Here is a 24,961-nt window from a genome sequence, read left to right as displayed (position 1 = left end):
TTAAGACTTTGCCTTCCAAAGCAGGGGATGAGGGTTGGATCTTTGGTCAGGGAGATAAGATCCCACAAGCCTCATAGCCAGAAAATCAGAACGTAAATAACAGAAGCAATGTGGTAACAAATTCAATAAAGACTTTTAAAAATGTTAAAAAGATGCATTGATAATTGGGCACACATAATTAGGGAAAAAAACAGAGTACCCATCCCTTGGATCCCAATAAATGCAGAGCTCCAGGTCCTCACTCCTCCCCGTCTCTCAACCCCCATAATCTCTCCGTGTGGCCTTTGGGCATGCTGTATACCCTTTAGGAACTATAAGTAATAAATCTTGTTCTTCAAAGTTCTCTGATTTTTTTTTTTTTTTGCTGAGGTATGTTTTGCAATCATAATAAGAACCACAAGGACTGTTCCAGTTGCCGTATTGGCTCTGATTCGGGACTTGTCACTGGGAATTCCCACAAGTTGTAAGACCCAGGCAAGTATTCAGGCAGCTCTAGCCAACAGCATTACTATCGATAGGCTGAGCCCAAGAGAACAGGTCCTGTCCTTCACTTGTAGGGTAGTCATCATGCAACCCTAAATACTAACTTCTGAAAACTTCTATGAATGAAATCATGTTGTATCTATGTCATATCATGTGTATTTTTTGTGTCTGATTTCTTTGACCTGGTGTTATGTTTTTATAATTCACCATATATAAATATATGTGTGCTATATTTCATTCATTTTCACTGCTGTGCAATATTCTACAGTCTGAATGAACCCCCATTATCTGTTCTGTAATTGAAGGACGGTTGAGTTTTTTCCAGTCTGGAGCTTCCCCACACCCTATTTCTCCAGTTACCCCTTTACTGTTCCTTTGTAATGTATTTTCTAAAATATAACAGTATTTGAAAGAGGAGACGATGAGAGTTTGCCTACTGACAGCCATTACAAGGTTTTTCTGAAATCGGTTTTTTACAACTTTTACAAACAATAAACTCGTTTAACTAACCTTACCTTTTAACTGGGGCTTCCGTGGTAGCTCAGTGGTAAAGAATCTGCCTACAATGTAGGAGACCTGGGTTCAATTGCTGGGTTGGGAAGATCCTTTGGAGAAGGGAATGGCTACCCACTCCAGTATTCTTGCCTGGAGAATCCCATGGACAGAGGAGCCTGGCGGGATACAGTCCATGGGGTTGCAAATGGTCAAACAGGACTGAGCAACTAACACTTTAACTTTCACTTCACCTTTTAAAGTGTGATTCATATAAAAGTGCCAAGTAAATGGTAAACCATTAAAAATATTGAGTATTAGTTGTCCTGTTGCCAGAATTATTATACTTTTAAAACCAAGGTAATTAGTTAACTAACATGAATAAATGCATATAATGTCGAGGATTGAGTGCTAATTGGTCCAAAGCTCTACAAAGTAGGGGCTGTTACTCTCACCATTTTGCAGAGAAGACTGAGGCACAGAGGTGCAATCCTTCACCTGTGGTCACACAGCTGGTAAGAGATGTCAGTAGAATTCAGCCCAGATGAGCAGACTCCTTAGTTGTGTTCTTGATATGGCTCAGATAGTAAAGAATCCGACTGCAGTGCAGGAGACCTGGGTTCGATCCCTGGGTCAGGAAGATTCTGTTGGTGAAGGAGATGGCTACCCACTCCAGTATTCTTGCCTGGAGAATTCCATGGACAGAGGAGTCTGGAGGGCTATAGTCCATGGGATCACAAAGAGTCGGACACGACTGAGCAACTAGCATACATACCTTGACTAAAAACAAACATGGAGAGAAAAGGTAAAACAGACTTCTGATTAAGGAGTCTGTTTCTTAATTACGTTTGCAAGATCATATGATACCTAGCTCTGATCAGAAGCAAACCTAACTATACAGCCACCATAACTGCGTTAAGGCAGAGAAAGGACTTGTAGCTGGGCTTCTCTGCAGGGTGATCGGATCTTCCCTTTGTTCTCATGCTGGACTGAGGGCCGGCACAGGTAGGGTGGCTCAGAAGATGCCCTCACTGAGCGCTCACACAAGCCAAAGCTGCCATCTTCGCCTACAGCTGCCGTCTATCTACAGCCGGCCCCTCCCTCACCTGTGGAGAAGGTCTGACTTGGTCACAGCCCTTAGTCAGAGAGTGGGAGCCGCAAAGCCGGAAGGTAAACAGCAAAGACAATCTAAGCAGAAGCACTTTATTCCATCCACGGTCTTTAGTGCCTTCCCCAGGACCCACTCCCTCACTGGCACTCAAGAAAATATGGAGCTGCTTTCACTAGTCTTTATAAAGCTGCACCCTCTTTATGTTAATTGAGAGTAATTAGAATGTCATTCTGAGCAAAGCTGTGATTTCCATGCTTCCCTCCTCTTTGGAAATGTTGTATTCTTCGGAACCTGCTGTGGGCATGTTCATAAACAGGGCTCTGGTTGCACACAGAGTTCCCTGCCAAAGCGTGTGTCTGCGGTGATACAGACCCAGCCATGAATGTGCAGCATTGTCTTTTTGCATCCAGAAGCAAAGGCAGTCAATTAAAACCCTGATTTATTTATATAAATAAGTAAAATTTCCTTCAATTGAATATCTTGTTCAGAAGAATTCTATTAATATGATTTATCACAATAAACAGTGTGGTTCCTGCTTTAATTGATTTATCTTTTTCTCCCTATAAAATTTTCCCAGTATGTCTGTTCTGCACCAACTTTTATTGTCCTTTTCATTCCCTCCCCCGCCCATATCTGTGTTGGCTTTGATAATTTCAACAGGGACTAGATGTTTTTTTAATACAGTCTGCCTCCTAAATCATTCATTTTCTCATTTTTAAACTGCTGACTGCAATCATCCCTTGCATTTATTGAAAATTAGCATGGGTTTTAAACCATTAGTCAAAAAAGAAGAGGCTTAAAAAAAAGCTTCCTGCTGTTCTTTGTGGATGAAACAGTTGACATTTTGTTAAGAGATTTTTGTCTGACTTTAATTCTCTAGTTTTAATGTATTCCTAACAGTTATAAGTGGAATAGTTTGTCCTAAATGGAAGTATATCTATGGTAGTGTAGTTATATCCAGTCTTTAAAATGGATCATTTCATTTCACACATGCTATAGAATCTTGAATTTCACCTTTTTATTCATCTCAATTTCTTCACTAAAAATGACACTGTTGCTCCAAATTCCTACATCAACGGATTGGGTATATCAAATTGTGGTAGTAATTGTTCATAAGTACATATTTTATAACATGTACTAATAGAGTCATAAAATATATTGCAATAACATTGTGCTCTGCCTGATAGAATTTCATCATGAGGCTCCATTAACACATTCAGCTGGTATCAGCTTTTGAAAATGCTTTCCATTGTGGTGGAAGGGAAATACTCTGTGTAAGTGAATGGAGAAAATGGGATTCAAATAGGAATTTCTAGGAGGGCTGACTAGAATGAAAAAGGGCAGACACTTGAATGGATGCTGACCAAGCATTTTTTGGACACTGTTTAAAAATCTGAATTCATTTTGCGGCTCTTTGTACTTTCCAAATACCAGTCCGGCTGCCCCCCTGACGCCTGAATGACACTGCCTTGGGTAAGGTCACCGCAGGCTCCTACCTAGCCACCCCAGTGGCTCTGTCTTGGTTTTCATCTTCCCCATGCAGGCATCAGCTCTTCCTTTTGCAGTTTGCCTCTTCTCTGGATCTCTTTCTGAAGGATCCTCTTCCAGCCACTGCCGTCCTCTAGGGCAGACGATGCTCACGCCTGTCCCACCGGTGGGGTCTGCCCCTGGCTCTCTTGTTGCACCTCTGCCCTCCATCCCTGGGCATTCCCCCTCTTCTCTCCTCTTAACCACCCCCAGAGCTGACCTCTCACTCCATGCCAATATCCTGGAAAGGCGGAGACCTCAAACTTGCCCACAGCCAGGTAATATTTCCTCGTCCCTCAAATCAGCTCTTCTTCTGAGGGCTACTTGCCCTTGGGGGACACTTGGATTTCCCCTGTGATAGCCCCAGTCTCTTCTGTCACACCCGGCCACGTCACTGATTCTTCTGTCGCTGAGTCTTTTGTTTTCCTTCCCTGTGTTTCATTCCTGAGTGTAGCCCTCCTCATTTCTGCTCCTAGAATATTGGGACAGACTCCTGAATTGTTGCTCTGATTCCTTCCTCTTCGTCTCTGACTCATCCTACTCAGTATGGAAAGTTGGTCGTCCTAATACTTTCTCGGGCTTCCCAGGTGGCTCAGTGGTAAAGAATCCACAGGAGACACAGGTTTGATCCCTGGGTGAGGGAGATCCCCTGGAGGAGGAAATGGCAACCCACTCCACTATTCTTGCCTAGAAAATTCCATAGACAGAGGAGCCTGGTGGGCTACAGTCCATGGGGTCCCAAAGAGTCGGACATGACTGAGCATTTGAGCACACGTGCAGAATGCAACAGGTGTCCTTATAAAAACAACTGCAGTGATTCCCTGTTGTCTGCTAATTAAAATTTATCTACGACTGGGCTGTAATTTCTTCCTGGGCTTATTTCCCACTACTTGTGTATATGTGCACTTCAGCCACACCTAATTGCTTGTAATCATTAATAGATGTTATTTCCACTCACTCTCAGGCACTGCAAGTAGGTGAATGACTAAATAGCATGTAAGAACTGCTTTATGTAGCTCATCTCACCATGAGATATTAATCATAACATTTTAATTTTGAAATAATATGTAAGGTTTCTTTTAATTCTTGTTTCAATTATGTAGGTTATCTTAAGAATTATGTTCAAGTCTAAAATGACTTTCTTTTTTCATGTATGCCTGTAATGTTGTGCTTTATAATAAGAAATGCACATTTGGTCCTCATCCTATTTCTGGCACAGAGTTCCTAATGCCCTTGGAATTTCCTGTGATGAGAGCAATAAAGGTATCTTTGATTATGTTAAAGAGGTGATTTTTGGAAAGTACCCAAGGAACCTTTGGAGCCAACCTTCCAGTTCCACCCGCCCATCCTCCAGGAAGGGAAGGGAGAGTGGCTGAGGATTGAATTCAGTCACCAGGGGCCCATGATTTAATCAGTTATGCCTACTTAATGAAATTCTTATAGAAACCTCAATGGACAGGATTCAGAGAGCTTGCAGTTGGTGAACAGGTGGAGAGGCAGGAACAGAGGCACCTGGAGAGGACACGGGGGCTCCAAGCCCCTTCCTGCTCTGTGTATCTCTTCTGTATAGCCCTTCCTGGATTATATCGTTTTATAATAAACCAGCAATCTAGTTATGTAAATACTTTCCTGAGTTCTGTGAGCTGCTTTAGCAAATTAATTGAACCCAGTGAGGGGGTTCATGAGAACCTCTGATTTATAGCCAGTTGGTGAAATGAGCAGCTAACAACCCAGACGCCTTGGAGTTGGCATCCGAAGTGTGGGCAGTCTTGTAGCACTGAGTCCTCAACCTGTGGAATGTGATGCTTACCTACCAGGTAGGTAGACTCAGAGCTGAATGTGTGGGACAAATTCCAGCTGGTGTCTGAGAATTGCTTGGTTTGGGGGGAAATCCCACACATTGGAACTGGAAACTGAATTGGAATACCCTTTTCCTTCTTTTGGAAAAGTGCCTGACAACTTGAACGGTAACACCTGACTTTCTCTCCCAAAATGAAAGGTCACTTAACTTCCATAGATCGTGTGTGTGTATGCGTGAGCGCGTCCTCAGTCACTAAGTCATGTCTGACACGTTGTGACCCCACGGACTGTAGCCCGCCAGGCTTCTCTGTCCGTGGGATTTCCGGGGCAAGAATAGTGGAGTGGCTTGCCATTTCCTTGTCCAGGGTATCTTCCCTGACCCAGGGGTCAAGCCTTGTATCTCCTGCAGTGGCAGGCAGATTCCTTACCACTGAGCCACCAGGGAAGCCCTCCCTAGATCATGCATATATTCTTTTGGTATTAATTAACTTCTTATCTGGCTTCATAATCCTTCCATCATTTTGGTCATAACCCGTTTGACGTACTTCTCAGCTTGTTCAGCTCTTAGACCCCTCAGTTAGGAAGTGGAGCCACATTTCACACCTCGTCCCTGACTTCTACACACAGTCTGGCCTCCTCAGCTTCACTCCCCCTGGCCCGACCCAGTCTTAGGTGTGCTTCAAACAGACCCCCTGACTTATGGAGCTTTACCCTCTGGTCTTTCCTTATTTACATAATGCAACACATGCTATAATAGCTGATTGAATTTAAATAAGGAATCTATTTACAGTGGCGTGTTTTTTTTCCCCCCTTATACAAAACTGGGCTTCCCAAACATCACTGACTGTCTATAATACCTTGTCAGGTCAATTTGATCATTCTTCTGGACTCATTTGATTATTTTTAAAGTAGGACATTTCTTTCCCTAGACCCTCCTGTTTATAAACAGGTACACATTTCCCCTTGGGTCTGTGCTGCTCCGTGAGCCAGGAGGATGCTTGGGAGCTCACACCATGTCACATCTCAGTGTTTGGCTTGGTTCCAGTTGGGGAATTGCCTCTGACACCTGTGATTTTCAAAGCAACAAGTTTCCCCTACTTCTGACCTGATGGAATCCATCGTGTAACTTGCACAGTATGAAAACCCTAATGTGGAAACAAATGAAGGACAGTTCTCTGGAGGCAAAGGATTGATTTCTAACATAGGGATTGATTACATTTCAAGCAATGGACTACAAGGGTCTGAAGACTGGTATAAGGGTTTCTTCTACAGCATTGATGTAATTAACAACTCATTTTAATTGAGAAGGTGTACGACTCTTGGCCAGGTTCCCATAGCCTTTGTCACAAAATAGGAAATGGGAGATAAAACCCAGTCAGGATTCATTTTGTTGGAATTGTAATCCATATATAGTAATGCCAAGTCTAGTAAGAATAAATCATCTAACTTGATGCAAGTACCCGTTATAACATACCATTGATTTGACCTGACTCTGAGTAAGAAAAATAAGCAGTTTATTTTACATGAATTACTGAAGACTCCTACGGAGATGCTTCCCCTTCCCTGAAAACCTCTCTCATCATGGAGCCTTGCCTCTAAATTTTTGCTGAACTTGACAAACAAAAATTCCATTTATTAAGGTTAAAGCACCCAGGTGGTGCTTGTGGTTAAGAACCCACCTGCCAATGCAGGAGATGCAAGAGACTTAGGTTTGATCCCTGGTTCAGGAAAATCCCGTTGAGTAGGAAATGATAACCGACTCCAGTATTCTTGCCTGGAAAATCCTGTGGACAGAGGAGCCTGGTGAGCTGAAGTCCATGGGGTTGCAAAGGAGGTGACACGACTGAGCGACTGAGCCCATAACGTCTACTGAAGTCATTCAGCAAATGCAAGGGGCAGTTATATACATATATTTTAAAGATATTGACTTTTTTATTTGGCTGCCTGAGTCTTAGTTCTGGCTTGCAGGATCTTTTTGTAGTGTTTGAACTCTGCAGTGTGTGGAATCTAGTTCCCTGACCGGGATTGAACTCTGTTTGATCTTAGCCACTTGACCATCAGGGAAGTCCCTATATGTTAGCAATCACAAGTATCACCCGGGATGCTGTTGTTCAGATTCTAATGCACTGGGTCTAGGATGGGACTGAGAGAGTCAGTGCCTAGGCAGGTTGATAAGAAGTCCGGGGGTCCCCAAGGAGAGAGGGGTCTGGAATTCTCAAGGAGGAGGAAACGACAAACTTTGTTTTTTCCTCTACATTCTTTAGTCACATAAAATGTTTTTATCTTTAAGCCTCAAACTGATGATTACACAACAAACAACTCAGTTTAAACTCTGTACTAAGGATTATTCTAGGGCTTCCCTGGTGGCTCAGATGGTAAAGCATCTGCCTGCAATGCGGGAGACCCGGGTTCGATTCCTGGGTCGGGAAGATCCCCTGGAGAAGGAAATGGCAATCCACTCCAGCACTCTTGCCTGGAAAATCCCATGGATGGAGGAGCCTGATAGGCTACAGTCCATGGGGTTGCAAAGAGTCGGACACGACTGAGCCACTTCACTTTTCACTAAGGATTATATAACAACAATGTATTCTGCTTGAGGATAGTTTCTCCTTCCTCAAAACCTTCTGGCTAATCCTGTTATCTTATAATGTAAAGTATGGGAGTGGGTCTAGTAAGATCTTTACAACCTCCAGACATTCTTTTGATTAATTGTAATAACTAATTAAAAAGTATATAACTCCCTTGCTAACACTAACGAAGGGGGAACTCTTTCTGTCCTCCTCTGATGTCTATGTCAGAAGCTTTCTCTCTTATACTTTAATAAAACTTTATTACACAAAAGCTCTGAGCAATCAAGCCTCATCTCTGGCCCCAGATTGAATTCTTCTCTGGAGGCCAAGAATCCGGCATCTTTCATGGTTCAGCAACAACCTTTCAGGACCCAAGAATCTGACCTTAAGCATCTTCCGTGAGTCCGGTATATGGATTTTATTTTGATTAATGCTGCTCCAAATGTATAGATTATATATGAACTAGTATTAATTATTGAATCTCTTAGGCTTATCTGAAATTCCTTTTTCCTCAACAGTGTGTTGCAGGATTTGAACACAAAACAGTCAAGTTTTGTCACTGAACCAAACTTAGGTCCACTTGCCCACATGCAGTAAATTTAATTTATTGACACCAGATTGCAGTGAAGGAAGGTGCAGCATTTATTACAGGATTTCAAGTGAGGAGTCCAGGCAGCTAGTGCTCAAAAGACCTGAACTCCCTGATGGTTTTCAGAGAAAGGTTTTTAAAGACAGGGTGAGGAAGGGGAGTTGTGGCGTAGACATTGTTCTGACTGGTTGGTGGTGAGGTAATCAAGGGTCAATAGCATCAGTCTTCTGGGTTCAACTGGTCTGGAGTCTACAGGTTTGTAAGCAGCATACAGGCAGCTAAGATTGTCTGTAGGATGGGACAGTCATCTGAGAAGACAGGCTCAGACTGGATGTCTGTGCAAAAGAGCCCTGAGCGGGTGATCAGGGTCATCGTAGAGGGTGCATGTGGGAGGCAGCAGAGCCTCAGTGAGGTGCCTAGGAGGGACTACATAAGAGTCACACTTGGAATCGTGCAAAAATGAGTGTTTATTTCCGTTTTGGACCCCAGGCACCTTACTCAACTTCCCCTAGTTTTGGCTTTGGTAGATAACTTCTTCAATGGTCCCCAGTGATTCCCCCCCACACCCGGCCCAGTTCTGCTATGCATGCCCTTGTGTAATCCCCTACGCTTGTGTGTGGCCCAGACCTGGTTACTTATTTGGAAGTAGTAGAACATAGCAAAGATGTTGGCAGGTCACTTGCGAGATCAGGTTATAAAGGACTGACTTCCACCTTACCCAGCGTTCTTTCTTGCTCTCTTTTGTTTTCTAATTCAGATGAAACAAGTTGCCATTTGTGGCTTATTGAGATGCAGTGATATTTCTACCCTATTGAGGGGCCTATGGAGCAGAAAACTGAGGGTGGCCTCCAGGTAACCTCCAACAAGTACCTGAAGCTCTGAGTCCAACAGCACCCAAGAAGCTGAGCTCTTCCAAGCATACTTTTCCAGTTGAATCTTCAGATGAGACCACAGCCTCAGCTGACACCCTGATTGCAATCTATTAGAGACACTGAGCCAGAAGACCCAGCTAAGCCATTCCTAGATTCCTGACGATGGAAACTGAGACAGTAAATATCATTGTTTTAAGCCACTAAGTTTTGGAGTATGTTCTCTGCAGGAATAGGTAACTAATACAGCCCTTAAAGATTTGGGCAGTGGTGGGGGTGGGGGTGGGGTTGTTGCCGAACCTGAAGAACAGTGCAAATAAGGCAAATGAAAACGTACTCAGGACACACTGAAGCACATCATAGTTTTGCCCAGGGGTGGTCTTTTCTACAGGGGTTACTTCTTTTACTTCTTCCTCGTCTCCTCCAAACCCTTTCTTCTCTAAAACTAACCTGGAGAGTTGCCTTATCAGGATTGACTCTTAGACTTTGAAATTTCTCCTGTTGAATCTTCATGACTCTTGCCATCACCATCCTCATGTTTATCATGACTTCTTTCCCTGAAATTTGCCATGGCTTCCAGTAAGATTGTGACTGTAACAGATAGTGACAACACCTTCCACTTACCCAAGTTCTCTTCTGCCCAGCAGCAACAGTCACTAAAATACAAAAGTTAGAATGTCTGACATTGCAAGGGTGTAGCGCAACTAGAGCTCATACCTTGCTAGTGGGAAGGCAAAACGGTGTCACCACTTTGAGAAACACTATGGCACTATCTTATAAAGTGAAACCCAGATCTACCGTGTGACCCAGGGGCCATATTTTTAAGTATCTACTCAAGAGGAATAAATAAATACTCATTGGAAGGGCTGATGCTGAAGCTGGAGCTCCAGTATTTTGGTCACCTGATACGAACAGCCAACTCGTTGGAAAAGTCCCTGATGCTGGAAAAAATTGAGGGCAGAAGGAGAAGAGGGCATCAGAGGATGAGATGGCTGGATGAACATATGCAGTGGACATGAACTTAGGCAAACTCCGGGAGGTGGTGAGGGACAGGGAGGCCTGACATGCTGCAGTCCATGGGGTAGAAAAGAGTTGGAGATGACCAGACAACGGAAAAACAGGAGAAATAAAAACTTATGTTCACGTAAAAGTTTACACTAAATCATTTATAGAAGCTTTATTTGTAATGGTCCATACCTACAAACAATCCAGATGTTCATCAACAAGTGAATGGAAAAGCAGCTGTGGTGTATCCATACAATGGAATGCTACACAGGCCTCACGGCGACCCACAGGCATCACGCTAAGTGAGAGGAGTTGGAATCAAAAAACTGTCTACCCTGATTCTAATTATGAGAATTCTAGAAAAGGCAAAACTATGGGGATAGAAAGCAGGTCAGTGATTATCATGGGCCAGACTTTGAGGGAGGAGATTGTTTATGGAAGTACACAAGGAAACCTTTAGGGTAACCGACTGTCCTCTATCATGATTGTGGTGGTGGTTTCATGACTGTATTCATTTGTCAAGACTCATTGAACTTTGAGTACATTTACTGCGTATAAATTATACGTCAATAAAAGTGTTTAAAAGAACAAAAAGGCTAAGTGGCCACGTAAAGAAGTAATTCAAGTTCTTTTTTCTTTTGTCTTTATGATCACGGTGTAATAATTGGTCATTGTTCATTCAAAACCTTTCGTTTAAATGTGAGAATACATAGCGCCAGAGTGGTTGGAGATATGTGAACGGATATGGTTTTGGAATTCTCGGAATTACTTTCTGTCCGAATCAAATGATTATTAAAGGAAAAGCAATAAAAATATGTTGCTTTCGAGCTTACATATGTACTATTAAAACTCAACAGTAAGCTCAGCAATTGTTTAGACCTTAGGCCAACAAAAAGATTTTTGGTAAAGAAATATTTTGTCATTCATACGGTTTAGAATTGCTGGCTTATAGTGATGACAGAACGCAGACCAACATTTAATCCGCTTTATTATCGTCTTAAAATCCTTCCCAGACAATGCAGCCCTATCGCTGGCATCTGGATGAACTGCTCCTATGCACTGTTCTTCACAAACAGAAAGTACTTGTGGTCTCCTGGAACCCCAGAAATAATAGCACAAATTCATAGGCCAGTCTGATTTGCCAAGTCTTTCAATGTTTTATAATTATTGACAAGTATTATTGATTGCCTACCACAGACCAGGCGCTAGTTCTGAGTACCAGCCCTGGTCTGTGGTGCTAGTCACATCACTGAAAATGTCAGTAGTCACAAGGGCTTTAAATTCTGATCATGTCTATTGACACTGTAGGGACAAGCAATAGAGTCTCCAATAGGTCAGCACTGTAGACCTTCCTAGAAGTTACAGTTCGCCCTTAGTTTTCTCTCGACCATCTTTCTCAGCAACCCCCCAGGTAATCACCTTTTTCCAGTATCACAACCAATCATATTCCTCATACGCTTTGGGTGTGGGGTTCAATAGGTGTGACATTATCCTCTCAGAAGAGAGATCCAACAAGTGGGACCTTCTGCACCAACTTCGATTTATTTGTTCTTTTGTGCCTTGTACCATCCACTTGATAATTAGCTTTCACAGTTCTCTATCGGAAACAAGGTGCTTCTGAAGTTTTTTTTTAATTAATTTATTTTTAATTGAAGGATAATTGCTTTACAGAATTTTGTTGTTTTCTGTCAAACCTCCACATGAATCAGCCACAGGTATACGTATATCCCCTCTCTCTTGAACCTCCCTCCCACCTCCCTCCCCATCCTAACCCTCTAGGTTGATACAGAGTCCCTGTTTGAGTTTTCTGAGAAAATGAAAGTTAAGTCATTTAGTTGTGTCTGACCCTTTGCTACCCCATGGATGGTAGCCTGTCATGCTCCTCTGTCCATGGGATTCTCCAGGCAAGAATACTGGAGTGGGTTGCCATTTCCTTCTCCGGGGGATCTTCCTGACCCAGGGGTTGAACCCAGGCCTCCCACACTGCAGGCAGACTCTTTACCGTCTGAGCCACCAGGGGCTCCTGAGTTTCCTGAGACATACAGGGAATTCCCGTTGGCTATCTGTTTTGCATATGGTAATGTAAGTTTCCCAGTTACTCCCTCCATGCATCTCACGCTCTCCTCCTGTCTCCCCATGTCCATAAGTCTGTTCTCTATGTCTGTTGCTCCACTGCTGCCCTTCTGAAGTGTTTGATATAGGAATGCTGCTCAGAATTATAAGTGGCCTCCTTGATATTCTGCATCACTAGCTAAGGTTTTCATAGCAAATATCTGTGTCCATCAAAAAAGGTCTAAGCTGAATTTTCAAGGAGTTTCAGAAGGATAAATGCTCCTTTGATGGTTAATACAGGCCAAGTTAGGTCAACCACAAACCTCTGTGCCTTAAGAGGGCTACCCTATATAGCCCACCCCAGTTCCATTTGATTTTTCTTTTTTCTCCTTTTAAGCCCACCCAAAGGACTAAGCAACTTCCCTTTCACTTTTCACTTTCATGCATTGGAGAAGGAAATGGCAGTCCACTCCAGTGTTCTTGCCTGGAGAATCCCAGGGATGGGGGAGCCTGGTGGGTTGCCGTCTATGTGGTCGCACAGAGTCAGACACGACTGAAGTGACTTAGCAGCAAAGGGCTTCCCTGGTGGTTCAGGCAGTAAGGAATCTGCCTGCAATGCAGGAGACCTGGGTTTGATCCCTGGGTTGGGAAGATCCCCTGGAGAAGGAAATGGCAACTTTCTCAAGTATTCTTGCATGGAGAATTCCATGGACAAAAGAGGCTGGGAGCTACTGTCCATGGGGTTGCAAAGAGTCAGACACAACTGAGTAACTTTCACTTTCACAACAATTCTTAACCTAGAAACATAGAGTTTCTTAGAATACATGAATTGGGGCCTGGATTTACAGAGATGAAGAAGCTTCTTTGTGATTAACTGTAGGAACCCAACACAGTCAGCACTGGCTTCCCCAAGACTTCCAACCACGCACTCTAGTCCCTCCCAAAGAAAAGTAGATCCGATCTCAGAACCAGTACTGGGAGTCTTCAGAATCTCACAAGAACTTTTACATCTTCTCTGTTAATAGTTGTAGGATGAAGATGATGATCGTCAATGAGTTTTTTCTATTGAGATTGCAGCATCTTCTTTTCAGATCAATGTTAGCATATTCCTTGTCAAGCAAGTTAATACTCCATCTCAACCAACTCCTTTTTATAGGCTTGACAATGTCATTGAATGATTTGAATGAGAGAAACAGGTTGAACATTTAGAAATTAGATGAAGAAAGGCATTTTTACATTTTGCCTTTCTGTGAGCACTGCTGACTTACTTTTAACACCACAAAAAATCACTAGTGATATAACTATTAAATGTCACTAACAAAATACTCTGCCATTTGTATGGTGATCTGACTCATTGTTATCTCGTTTTTTGCTTATTTGTGTAGACTTAACTAGTTGGATAGCATCACCTACTCAATGGACACGCATGCATGCTAAGTCACTTCAGTCATGTCCAGCTCTTTGTGACCCCATGGACTATAGCCTGCCAGGCTCCTCTGTCCATGGGATTCTCCAGGCTGGAATATTGAAGTGGGTTGCCATTTCCTTCTCCTCAGTGGACATGAACTTGGGCAAACTCTTGGAGATAGTGAAGGACAGGGAAGCCGGGCAGGCTGCAGTCCACGGGGTCGCAAAGAGTCAGACATGACTTAGTGACTGAACAACAACAGTAATTTTAACACCACTAAGGCCGTAAAAAGGTTTGACTTGAGGTCCATTCTTTGGGGTTATTTCTTTTGCTGCTGAGACTACCTTCAGCTGCCAGGGGAAGATATGTGCACGAATCCTCTTCCCTGTGCCAAGGTCAATTACAGCTGTGTAGAAGGAACCCAGCTGCAGCAGGTTGATAAGTTTCAAGAGGCTACAAAGTGACTGAGTTAGGCAAGAGCCAGAGGATTTGGGTCCAAGTTGAATGCTGTTGTTTGATGGGGAAGTCGAGAGGAAGGAGCCCATGGAAAGGCACGGTCCAGCAACTGCTGAGATGGTGTGGTCCAGAAGCCCTGCATGCCCAGTGTCCCCTCTGTGAAGGTCTGCTTATTTGCAGTGTGCACAGCAGGGGGCTTGCAAAATTGTCCACCCAGTGGCGGGGGACCTGAGCCCTCGGGCCCTTGTCCTCTTCCAGTGTTCTTGGGGTTTCTCAGGAATGTTCTAATTCAAAGGAAGCTTTTACTCCAAAAGCTTCAAAAGTCATTTTATTCTACAGATTATAGTTGGAACGAAAGCCTTGCTTACTCTTTTTTTTTTTAATTTATTTATTTTAATTGGAGGCTAATTACTTTACAATATTGTAGTGGTTTTTGCCACACATTGACATGAATCAGCCATGGGTTTACATGCCTTGCTTACTCTTTAAAAAAACTGTAATTGGAGGAAACTTGCTTCACAAGGTTGTGTTTGTTTCCACCGTACAACAATGCAGATCAGCCATAACTGTACATATATCCCATCCTTGTTGAGCTTTCCCCCCCGTCCCTCCCATCTGGGTCATCACAGAACGCCAGGCCAGGCTCCCTGTGTGACACAGCAACTTCTCACCAGCTGTCTGTTTTGCACACGGTAGGTGTGTATGCGATGATGCTACTTTCTCCATTCATCGCACTCTTTCCTTCTCCCACTGTAGGCTTGCTTACTCTTAGCTCCATTGCTCTTAAACCTCTCTACTTGTTCTCGCTGGTAAAATGCATGTGAATGGGAGAGATTATTTCCAGGTATGGGGTTTGTATTAGACGTTATTCTTTTATTGACTCCTATTCAACAGATAAGCACTCAATGCCCACTAGATGCTAGGGGAACATGGGCGCCCACTTGTTCAGAGCTTGTGCACAGCCCTGGACCTGAGGGATGGGAGCCTTGTGCTTCGGGCCCTGAGTGGAATCACACACACAGGTCTTGCTGAGGGCTGTGTTCTTGTCCTGCCCGCGGCTCTCTGGGGGACGGTTCTATGAGGACCTGCCTTGGCTGAGGCCCTTTTGGTTGAATCTCTTAGTACAGCCGCACAGGCCGAGGCCTCCCGTTGAGTAATATAGCCTGGAGGGAAGAAAGGAGATAAACTTCAAAGTCAACAGCTTTACAAAGCAAACAACTCTGCAAATATCCACATAGGCACAAAATTCCTTCTACTTTGTATGGTAGAAACAATTATTTTAGCATTCTCAGATTGTACAGTTTTTCAGGTTATGAGGTATGTTTTTCTTCCGGTACATTTCTCATTGAATAAGTTAATAAATTAATTAAATGAATAATAGTCTGTAGTTATTGCCAAATAGACAAATATTTGGAGAGGGACTTGAGCTATGAGAAATCTTCACATGAATTGCTTATCTTTAATAGCAAACTTGCTTCAGATAGAAACAGATACATTCAGTCTCAGTGTTTTTAAAGTACAGTCTGCAGACCCTGCACAAAAGAATCATTTGGTTCAGGCCACACTAATAATGCTCTTTAAAAATGCGTGTTTCCGACTCTATTTCAAAGAACTTCTGAGTCAGAAACACAGAAGGTTAAGCTTGAAAGTCTGTATTTTTTTTTTTGGTCCCACTGCATGGTATGTATGATCTTCATTTCTAGACTAGGGATCGAACCCATGCCCCCTCCATTGGAAGCTCAAAGTCTTAACCAGTGGACCACCAGGGAAATCCCTGGAAGACTGTATTTTAATAACATAGACAAGTGTCTTATGTGCACTAAATATTGCGTATCTCTGTTTCTGGTTTCATTGGCTTCTGTGCAGTTTTACTCTACAAATAAGGTTACCAGATGATAATCCTCATGCTTTCTGTCAGGCATGGGGATCTGGCTAAATTCTGGTTCTGCCATTTACTAGTTCCATGACCCTGGTCAAGTTGTTTAACTTGCTCATGTGTCCAACTCTTTGAGATCCTATGGACTCTAGCCCACCAGGCTCCTCTGTCTATGGGATTTCCCAGGCAAGAATACTGGAGCAAGTTGCCAATTCCTTCTCCAGGGGATCTTCCCGAACCAGGGATTAAACCCGCATCTCTTATGTCTCCTGCATTGGCAGGTGGGTTCTTCACCACTAGCACCAGCTGGGAAACAGAACCTTGCCCAACATGGGGCATGAACCCACAACCCTGAGATTAAGAGTCTCATGCTCTACTGACCGAGCTATCTGGGCAGCTAATAGAGATCTCCTGTAAACACTCACTTGTCTTTAGCACTTCTACCTTATTAGTGTTGTTCCTGTATTTGCACAAAAGGAAAATGCTGTTGTTGATTGTTCTTGATTTTAAATCATTTTCAAAAACCGTGCTTTCCTTTTGTGCAAATACAGGAACAACACTAATAAGATAGATGTGCTAAGACACGTGAGTGTTTACAGAAGAAAGGCTCTGTTGGAGTTAGAAGAGTGTAATAAGTGGGAGGCAGAGATTGAGAACATCTCCTGGAAGAAAGGGATTTTAATAACTACCTTTCCATAGACTGTTGCTTACAATCTACGAAGGCTTTCCACAACCATTCTTTTTGGTTCATAAAGTCCCATGTGGTTGGTGGAAGAAGAGAGATGGCAGACCTTGGGGTGAAGATGCGTGATCTTTGGTGTGACGCTCCTCACTGATGTTTATTCTCTATGTGATCTTGATCGAGTCCTGTAACCTGTCTGAGCTACAGTTTCCCACAGAAGTAAAGTGGGGATGAAAATGAGATATTCCGTGTAGAGCTCATAGCACAGTGTTGGAAACACGGTAGATACTTAATAAACATAAGCATTATTGCTGTGACTCAAATAAGCCAGTGAGTCTGCACGACCAGCGATGGGCTGAGCAGTGGGTTAGCCTAGATCATCTCTGCCCAAGCCCGTTGCCACTTCTACTAGATCAAGTGCTCGTAAATCTCAGAGAGTTGTTGACATTTGATAACAAACCCTACTCCAATTTCTTTAAGCCCTCTTAATTTCCCCATAAAGCCTTGCTTTTTATTGTCAGAGAAAATCGTCTTTAAATTGACCTGCCAACCGTGTTGATAAAACAGCAGGCTGACAGGAGGCCATTCTTCTTGAATTATTTATCTGGAAACCCGACTTCCAGCTGTAGCATCGGAGTCCTCCTTCCTGAGGCGCCTGGTTCCGGTCAGGTAGTTAAACTCACCAAGCAGCTGCTGGTGCTGAAGGCTGTGAAGGTAGCGGGCCTGCAGGGCCTCCCACTGGGGCCTGGGGCTGTAAATCCTCATGATGCTGTAAAAGTAGCGCTGCTGCCCCTGGGTTAGGTCCTGCCAGAGCACAGCGGGGGACTCTGGTGAGTTGCTGGACTTGAGGATCAGAGTGTGATGTATTCAGAGCTGACTTGCACAGAAATAAGATGCTTCTCCCACTGTTTCCCTCCCCTTGTCCCTCTCTCAGTGAGTTTCCTTTCACCTCCCTTAGTTTACTTAAACTGTCTTCCACTGGCATCTGTAATGGTGAAAATGAGTTAAAAAAAAAAGATTCTAGGTAGGTAGGTCACAGTATTAGGCTGAGGGAGATCCAAGGATTTTCAATATCTGATGCTGAAGCTGAAGCTCCAATCCTTTGGCCATCTGATGCAAAAAGCCGACTCATTGGAAAAGACCCTGATGCTGGGAAAGATTGAAGGCAGGAGGAGAAGGGGATGACAGAGGATGAGATGGCTGGATGGCATCACCGACTCGGTGGACATGAGTTTGAAGGAACTCCGGGAGATGGTGAAGGACAGGGAAGCCTGGTGTGGTGCAGTCCATGAGGTCACAGAGAGTCGGACTTAGCGACTGAACAATGAAAACAACCTGTACTGATCTGTTATAATCCTTGTTGAGGAAGGTAGACTGAGAATCTGCCCAGGGCCTGAAGTGTGCCAGGCCTCTGGAGAGTAAAAGAACTTTCCATTCAGAGCTCTCAGCTTAAGCAGAGAAGATAGATGAGTGGATGGGTAATGTGATAAGCATTCAAGGTCATTAGTGAAAAAGTGCTATGAAAACAGAGAAGGAATAGAAGCTCATGTTAAGGAGTCAAGGAAGCTTCCTGAAAGAGAAGACCAACACGTCTGAGTCTGCCTTGTCAGGAGAGATTCCCTAAAGGGGCTAGAATATGAATTCTCAAAGGGCATTGGCATCGCTTAGGAATCTGTGAGAAATGCAGATTCCCAGGCCTCACCAGACCTACAGAATCAGACACGGGGGCGGGGGGTGGACCCAGGACTCTGGTGACCTCTGGCTGGTTTTGACACTCGTGCCGTAAAATTTGGGAACCACTGGACTGGAAGAAAAAGAAAGGCTGATTAGAAAGAGAAAGTGGTACAGATTTTCTTCTGGGGTACAAAATATCTGAATATATTGGGAACCAGACTTTTGGCATTTTTTTTTTAAACTTTAACCTGGCGGCTCAGACAGTAAAGAATCTGCCTGCAGTGCAGGAAACTCGGATTCGAGCCTTGGGTTGGGAAGATCCCCTGGAGGAGGAAATGGCAAGCCACTCGACTATTCTTGTCTGGAGAATTCCATGAACAGAGGAGCCTGGCAGGCTACAGTCCATAGGGTCACAAAGAGTAGGACACAACTGAGCGACTAACACTTTCACTGCAATTACAAAAAAATTATTTTAACCAGGATATAGAGTCTGAGCTGGAAAAGCCTCTAGAGTGGACAGCAGAAGATCACGGAAGCCTTTTATGCTACACTAAGAGGTTAAAGATTAGCTTTACTATGAAGAACCACTGGCCTTTCTTTAAGGCAGTGGTTCTCAACAGGAGTGATTTTGACCCTCAAGGGACATTTGGCAGTGTCTGAAGAAATTCTTGGTTGTCAGAGATGGTGGGAAGGAAGATGGTTGCCCCTGGCATTCAGGGGTTAGAGGCCAGGGATGCTGAACATACTACAGAGCACGAGACAGCCTCCCAGTGCCCCCAGACAAGAAGTACCCAGGCCCAAATGCCATTCTGTGAGCTGGCTGGATCTGCATTGTAGAAAGACCACCCTGGACCTGCAGGCAGAATGGCCTTGAGGGAAGACAGACCGCTGGTAAGGGGACCATTTGGAAAGCCACCACCTACCGCAGGGAGGAACAGGAAGGGCTGCACCACAATTGTTGTTATATACCTGCCGCATATATAGAGATGAGGAAACAGAGGAAGTGGCAGCAACGCTTTAGAAAAATCAAGATGAAATAAGTTCGTGTGTGTGTGCATGCTAAGCTGCTCAGTCGTGTCCAACTCTGTGACCCCACAGACTGTGGCCTGCCAGGCTCCTCTGTCCATGGGATTCTCCAAGAATAGTGGAGTGAGTTGCCATTTCCTTCTCCAGGGGATCTTCCCAACCCAGGGATCGAACCCATGTCTCTTATGTCTTCTGCATTGGCAGGCAGGTTTTTTACCACTAATGCCACCTGGGAAACCCCAAATAATTTCACCTTAGGCTAAAACATTCAAAGCAATGACAGAATTTCAAAACCAGTTGATAACCATGTAGTAAAAAGTAAACTTAAGATAATTACGTATAAGCTAAGTGAATTTTATCTGTTAAAACATTTTGTGTGGTGTTGAAATCTGTCAGTTTTTTTTAAGATCTAGAGACCTTAAACTTGATAATAAAAATATATTCAGAGAACAAGTAGCTGAGCCAAGTACTTCACACTTAAGATATTATTTCAGTTTTACAGTTTCCGAATTAGATGTTTTAAAAGATAATATATTTGAAGAAGAGAATAGATCCCTAATTAAGCCTTTTCAGATGATTGAGAACAATATAACATGAAAATTGCAAGCCATTTCAAGAGCAAAGCTCCAAAGTGCAATGGGAGTTTCCATTATATAAGATAAAACCTTAAAAATTATAGTTTTATTTTACAAGGGGGAAAAAAAAAAAGCATAGTTCTTTTCCTTAGGAGAATACCATCTTCCTAAATGAGAAGTAATAGATAATGCTTTTTTTTCTGATTTTATTTTATTTTAAACTTTTTATTTTGTATTGGGGTATAGCCAACACAGCTCAGAACACAGAGGTGTGGGCTTTAAAGAAAGCTTTTTTTTAAATACACTTACTCCTTGGAAGGAAAGTTATGACCAACCTAGATAGCATATTGAAAAGCAGAGACATTACTTTGCCAACAAAGGTCCATCTAGTCAAGGCTATGGTTTTTTCTGTGGTCATGTATGGATGTGAGAGTTGGACTGTGAAGAAGGCTGAGTGCTGAAGAATTGATGCTTTTGAACTGTGGTGTTGGAGAAGACTCCTGAGAGTCCCTTGGACTGCAAGGAGATCCAACCAGTCCATTCTGAAGGAGATCAGCCCTGGGATTTCTTTGGAAGGAATGATGCTAAAGCTGAAACTCCAGTACTTTGGCCACCTCATGTGAAGAGCTGACTCATTTTAAAAGACTCTGATGCTGGGAGGGATTGGGGGCAAGAGGAGAAGGGGACGACAGAGGATGAGATGGCTGGATGGCATCACTGACTCGATGGACGTGAGTCTGAGTGAACTCCGGGAGTTGGTGATGGACAGGGAGGCCTGGAGTGCTGGGATTCATGGGGTCGCAAAGAGTCGGACACGACTGAGCGACTGATCTGATATGATCTGATCTGATAGCCCATTAAGAATGTTGTGATAGTTTCAGTTGAACAGGGAAGGGACTCAGCCATACATATACATGTATCCATTCTCCCCCAAACTCCCCTCCCATCCAGGCTGCCACATTACGTTGAACAGAGTTCCCTGTGCTCTATAGTGATCCTTGTTGGTTACCCATTTGAAATACAGCAGCGTGTACCTGTCCATCTCAAACCCCCTATCCATCCCCTCCCCTCATCCTGGCAACCATAAGTTCATTCTCAAAGTCTGTGAGATAGCAGATGACATTTTTGATGTTGTCACCCTATTGCTTAGCTTTCCTTGAGGGGAAGAGTTCCTAAAGGGGGATGGATGTAGGATTAGATCATCCGAGTGCTCCTTCATTCTCTCAGACACACTGTCGACACACAGCGAGGGTGTGCGTCGAGCCCTGTGTTCTCCCTAATGCCAGGTAAACCCTCACCCCCTGAAGAAGAGCCAGAGAAGGCCCCTCCACCTGCGAATAACATGCTGTACCTTCAACAATGGCGTGTCAGAGGCAGAGCGAGGGACTCGAATGCGAGGAATATGTGGCACATTGCACAGCTTTTGTTGTCTTTTCCATTTCTCTCCCATCTTTATTCTGTACCTGGAAGGAACAACAAAGTCAAAGCACAGCATAGATTTTCATGTTGTTCAAACAATTTTGGGGGATGTACCTAAGTAAGTAAGCAATCAAGTAAATTAGTAAACAGATAGATGTTATTTATTTCAAGGGAAAAGACATTTTCTCAAATGATTTCATGGAATTGGACCTCACCAGACTTCTTAATTCTGCACGTTTCCCCAATTCTCATCCCTTACTTGTTGTTCCATCACCAAGCAGTGTCTGACTCTTTGCTGTAGCCAGGGACAACAGCACGCTAGGGTTCTGGTCCTTCAGTATCTCCCAGAGTTTGCTCAGACTCATGTCCACTGAGTCGATGATGACATACAAACATCTCTTCCCTTGTCGCCCCCTTCTGCCCTCAATCTTTCCCAGCATCAGGGTCTTTTCCAATGAGTTGGCTCTTCACATTAGGTGGCCAAAGTATTGGAGCTTCAGCTTCAGTATCAGTCCTTCCAGTAAATATTCAGGATTGATTTCCTTTAGGATTGACTAGTTTAATCTCCTGGCTATCCAAGGGACTCTCATGAGCCTTCTCCAGCATTACAGTTTGAAAGCATCACTTCTTCGGTTCTTGGCCTTCTTTATGGTCCAGTTCTCATATCTTTACATGAAAAACCATAGCTTTGACTATACAGACCTTTGTCAGCAAAGCGATGTCTCTGCTTTTTAATATGTCGTCTAGGTTTATCATAGCTTTTCTTCCAAGGAGCAAGCGTCTTTTAATTTTGTGCTGCAGTCACCATTGCAGTCATTTTGGAGCCCAAGAAAATAAAATCTGTCACTGATTCCACTTTTTCCCATCTATTTGCCATGAAGTCATGGGACCCAACCTGAGGGAATAAATCAGAGTCCTTTGTCTTTCTGCTTACTCTGCATTTGGGACAGGTGGGTTGTAAAACCATATCAGGTCTTAACAGTTATTTCTTGATAACTCTAAATAATAGTTATTACTTTATCTGATTCTACAAGTAATATATATCATTTTTGAAAATTTAAAAATAGAAGAGGAAATACGATCATCCATAATTTAACAGTGCATAACTATTGTTGTCACTTGATTGATTTCATTTTACTATTTTTTCCCCATGTACATCCACTGTGATATTAGAACAGGGAGATCATCCTCTCTCTGTTATGCACCTCCCCAGCACATTTAATAACCTTTGAAAATATGATTTATCATGGCAGTATATATATCTTTACATCATTTTCCATTTCTTGCACATTCAGATTTGCTGTTTTTCCAGCCTTGTAGTATTAAAGAAGCTGTTAAATCTGGCCATGTTTCTAACCTGACTAAGATACAGAATGAAGGAGCCACAGCTACTATGATTAAGTCTCATTTCCTTTCCACACAATTCAAGATTTAGAATCTGAGGTGTGTAGAATAATTTAAAAATTAGCCGTCAAGAAAGAATAAACATATTGGAGCAGGGTTGACATGGCAGAGTGGAAATCCCAGCATTTCTCCTCTCTTCTCTCCTTTGCCCTTGCCAATGATGTCTACCTCATCAGTTTACTTGATTACCTGAAATTTTTTAAAAATTCACTTAACTGAAGTATAGTTGATTTACAGTGTTGTGTTGATTTTGGCTATATAGCAGAGTGATTCAGTTGTACGTATATATACATTGCTTTTCACATACTTTTCCATTATGGTTTATTACAGAGTGGTGGGTATAATTCCCTGTGCTATAGAGTAGGACCTTATGGTTTATCCATTCTATATATAATATGATTAGCTGAGATCTGAAAATAGAATGCTCTCACTTTAGGCCAGTTCCTCCTCTCTCCTCTACCCCATTGTATGCTCACGCACATGTGCATGCAGGAGCACCACAGGACACGCACTTAAGAATTTTAACATGGGAGAAATCTCTGGTTCCAAGTTTACAGAGCTAAGGCTCAGCTTTTCCAGAAGAGAAATTGATTAGGGGAATGTCAGTCAGCATCTTTGTGTGTCTTGTTTCCTCAGTATAAACTTATAATTTAAACTATTTTATTCAATATTGCTTTCCTTCCATGTGCTCTCCAGAAACCATCCCAACCAAGATACACTCTTTTAATATTGATGGTGATAGACGCCTACACTCTACCCTGTAATCAAATCATCTCCATATCCCTCCTCCCATTTTCCAGGTCTGTAGAGCAGAGCATAAATATTCTTCAAAGCTGGAAAGATTTTTTTTCTTTTCTCAAATAGCATCAGGAAATGACTGACAATCTTTCTTAGGGCAGCATTTCATGTGTGCTTTCCTTGGGCTGTTGCTAAGGAAATCCATCTTACTGAATCAAGTGGTCTGTGCTTGATAAAGTTTGATTAAAATGCTTACAGAGCTCAGGGAGGAAATATCTACCAAAAAAATTATATCTGAAACAAAAAGACAGATTTGCTTAAAAGAAACTTACCCTGTATTGTAATCTCCCCTCAGTGTAGTTTTCCTGCAAGGTCTCTTTCTTCATGGGGTGGTGGCGGTACAATCCTGTTTGTTGATAAGCTGATATCCAAGCGACATCATGTGATGAAACAAAGAGCTGGGAGATTTGGCTGCTCGCCTTTCCCTGCTTCTAGGCAACATGCAGCTGCACACTTTAATCTTTTATCTTTTTTTCCCCCAAAATTTTATATCTAATTAAGTGTCAACTTCTAATCTACCATATCTGCATTCAGTGCAGACACCAGGGAGAAAAGTACATGGAGACAGAGAGACTGAATATTAAAGGTCAAGAGATCCATCAGAGCAACAGCCCATTATATGTGTATTTTTCAGATTTGGAATCAGTAATCCCCATCCCTGTTGCTCAGAAGGATGAGGGAATAATCCCTAAATACAGATTACAGGCATAAACTTGTGGTGATCTATGGAGTGGTCCCATATGTTAAGATAATGTTCTGTTCTCAGTTTTTGGAGTAGTGTGCTATTCTCCATGTTTGATCTTGACTTGAGGGCGCATGATGAAGAACTTATGGCACAAGATTCTTGCCCACATGGACGTCATCAGCGTGAGCCTCCCATTGTAACCTGACTCATGAGAGCAATCTTATCACTTCCTCTGGGCTAGTGTTATGACTACAGACTACTTTTTTTCAGATTGTCTGCAAAAATGAAGAGTTCCAAGGGAAAATGGAAGAGGAAATAGCAAAAAAGAAAACCACGAATTCAAGACTCTTCAGAGGCTAAAGGGAAGAAAAATATAGAGAGATAAAAGTGATGAATTGTGTAGCTTAAAAGAGAAAAGGCTCAACAAAAACAGTTTGCATTTTCCCACAATAATTTAAGT

At 42.9% G+C, this 24,961-nt stretch overlaps 1 protein-coding gene across 1 annotated transcript; it reads right to left on the bottom strand.

Annotated features, from left to right (window-relative positions):
* Nucleotides 1-14,729: 14,729 nt before the first annotated feature.
* On the bottom strand, nt 14,730-24,644 carry FAM216B (family with sequence similarity 216 member B). The gene is made up of 4 exons (XM_086328844.1): nt 24,089-24,644; nt 21,547-21,658; nt 17,604-17,724; nt 14,730-15,525 (listed from the first exon to the last, which is right to left on the bottom strand). Exons 2-4 carry the CDS (start codon nt 21,643-21,645, stop codon nt 15,308-15,310), a joined length of 438 nt encoding a protein of 145 aa, XP_086184970.1. The 5' UTR covers nt 21,646-21,658; nt 24,089-24,644; the 3' UTR covers nt 14,730-15,307.
* Between the last annotated feature and the right edge of the window lie 317 nt (nt 24,645-24,961).

Source organism: Bos grunniens, chromosome 12 (assembly GCF_055505025.1).
Source record: "Bos grunniens cultivar Pamir isolate PY7600 chromosome 12, Bosgru_T2T1.0, whole genome shotgun sequence".
In the NCBI taxonomy this organism is placed as follows: domain Eukaryota; kingdom Metazoa; phylum Chordata; class Mammalia; order Artiodactyla; family Bovidae; genus Bos; species Bos grunniens.
The sequence above is the reverse complement of the archived record's forward strand: the minus strand, read 5'-3'. Positions and strand labels throughout refer to the sequence as shown.

Bases quoted from the DNA above. Each gene is read 5' to 3' on its own strand.
- FAM216B (XM_086328844.1), bottom strand. From the start codon at position 21,645: ATGGGAGAGAAATGGAAAAGACAACAAAAGCTGTGCAATGTGCCACAT. The intron at 17,725-21,546 runs GTACAGCATGTT...GTGCTCTGGCAG, and splicing joins CTGACACGCCATTGTTGAAG to GACCTAACCCAGGGGCAGCA. The intron at 15,526-17,603 runs GTGAGTTTAACT...TCTTCCCTCCAG, and splicing joins TCAGCACCAGCAGCTGCTTG to GCTATATTACTCAACGGGAG.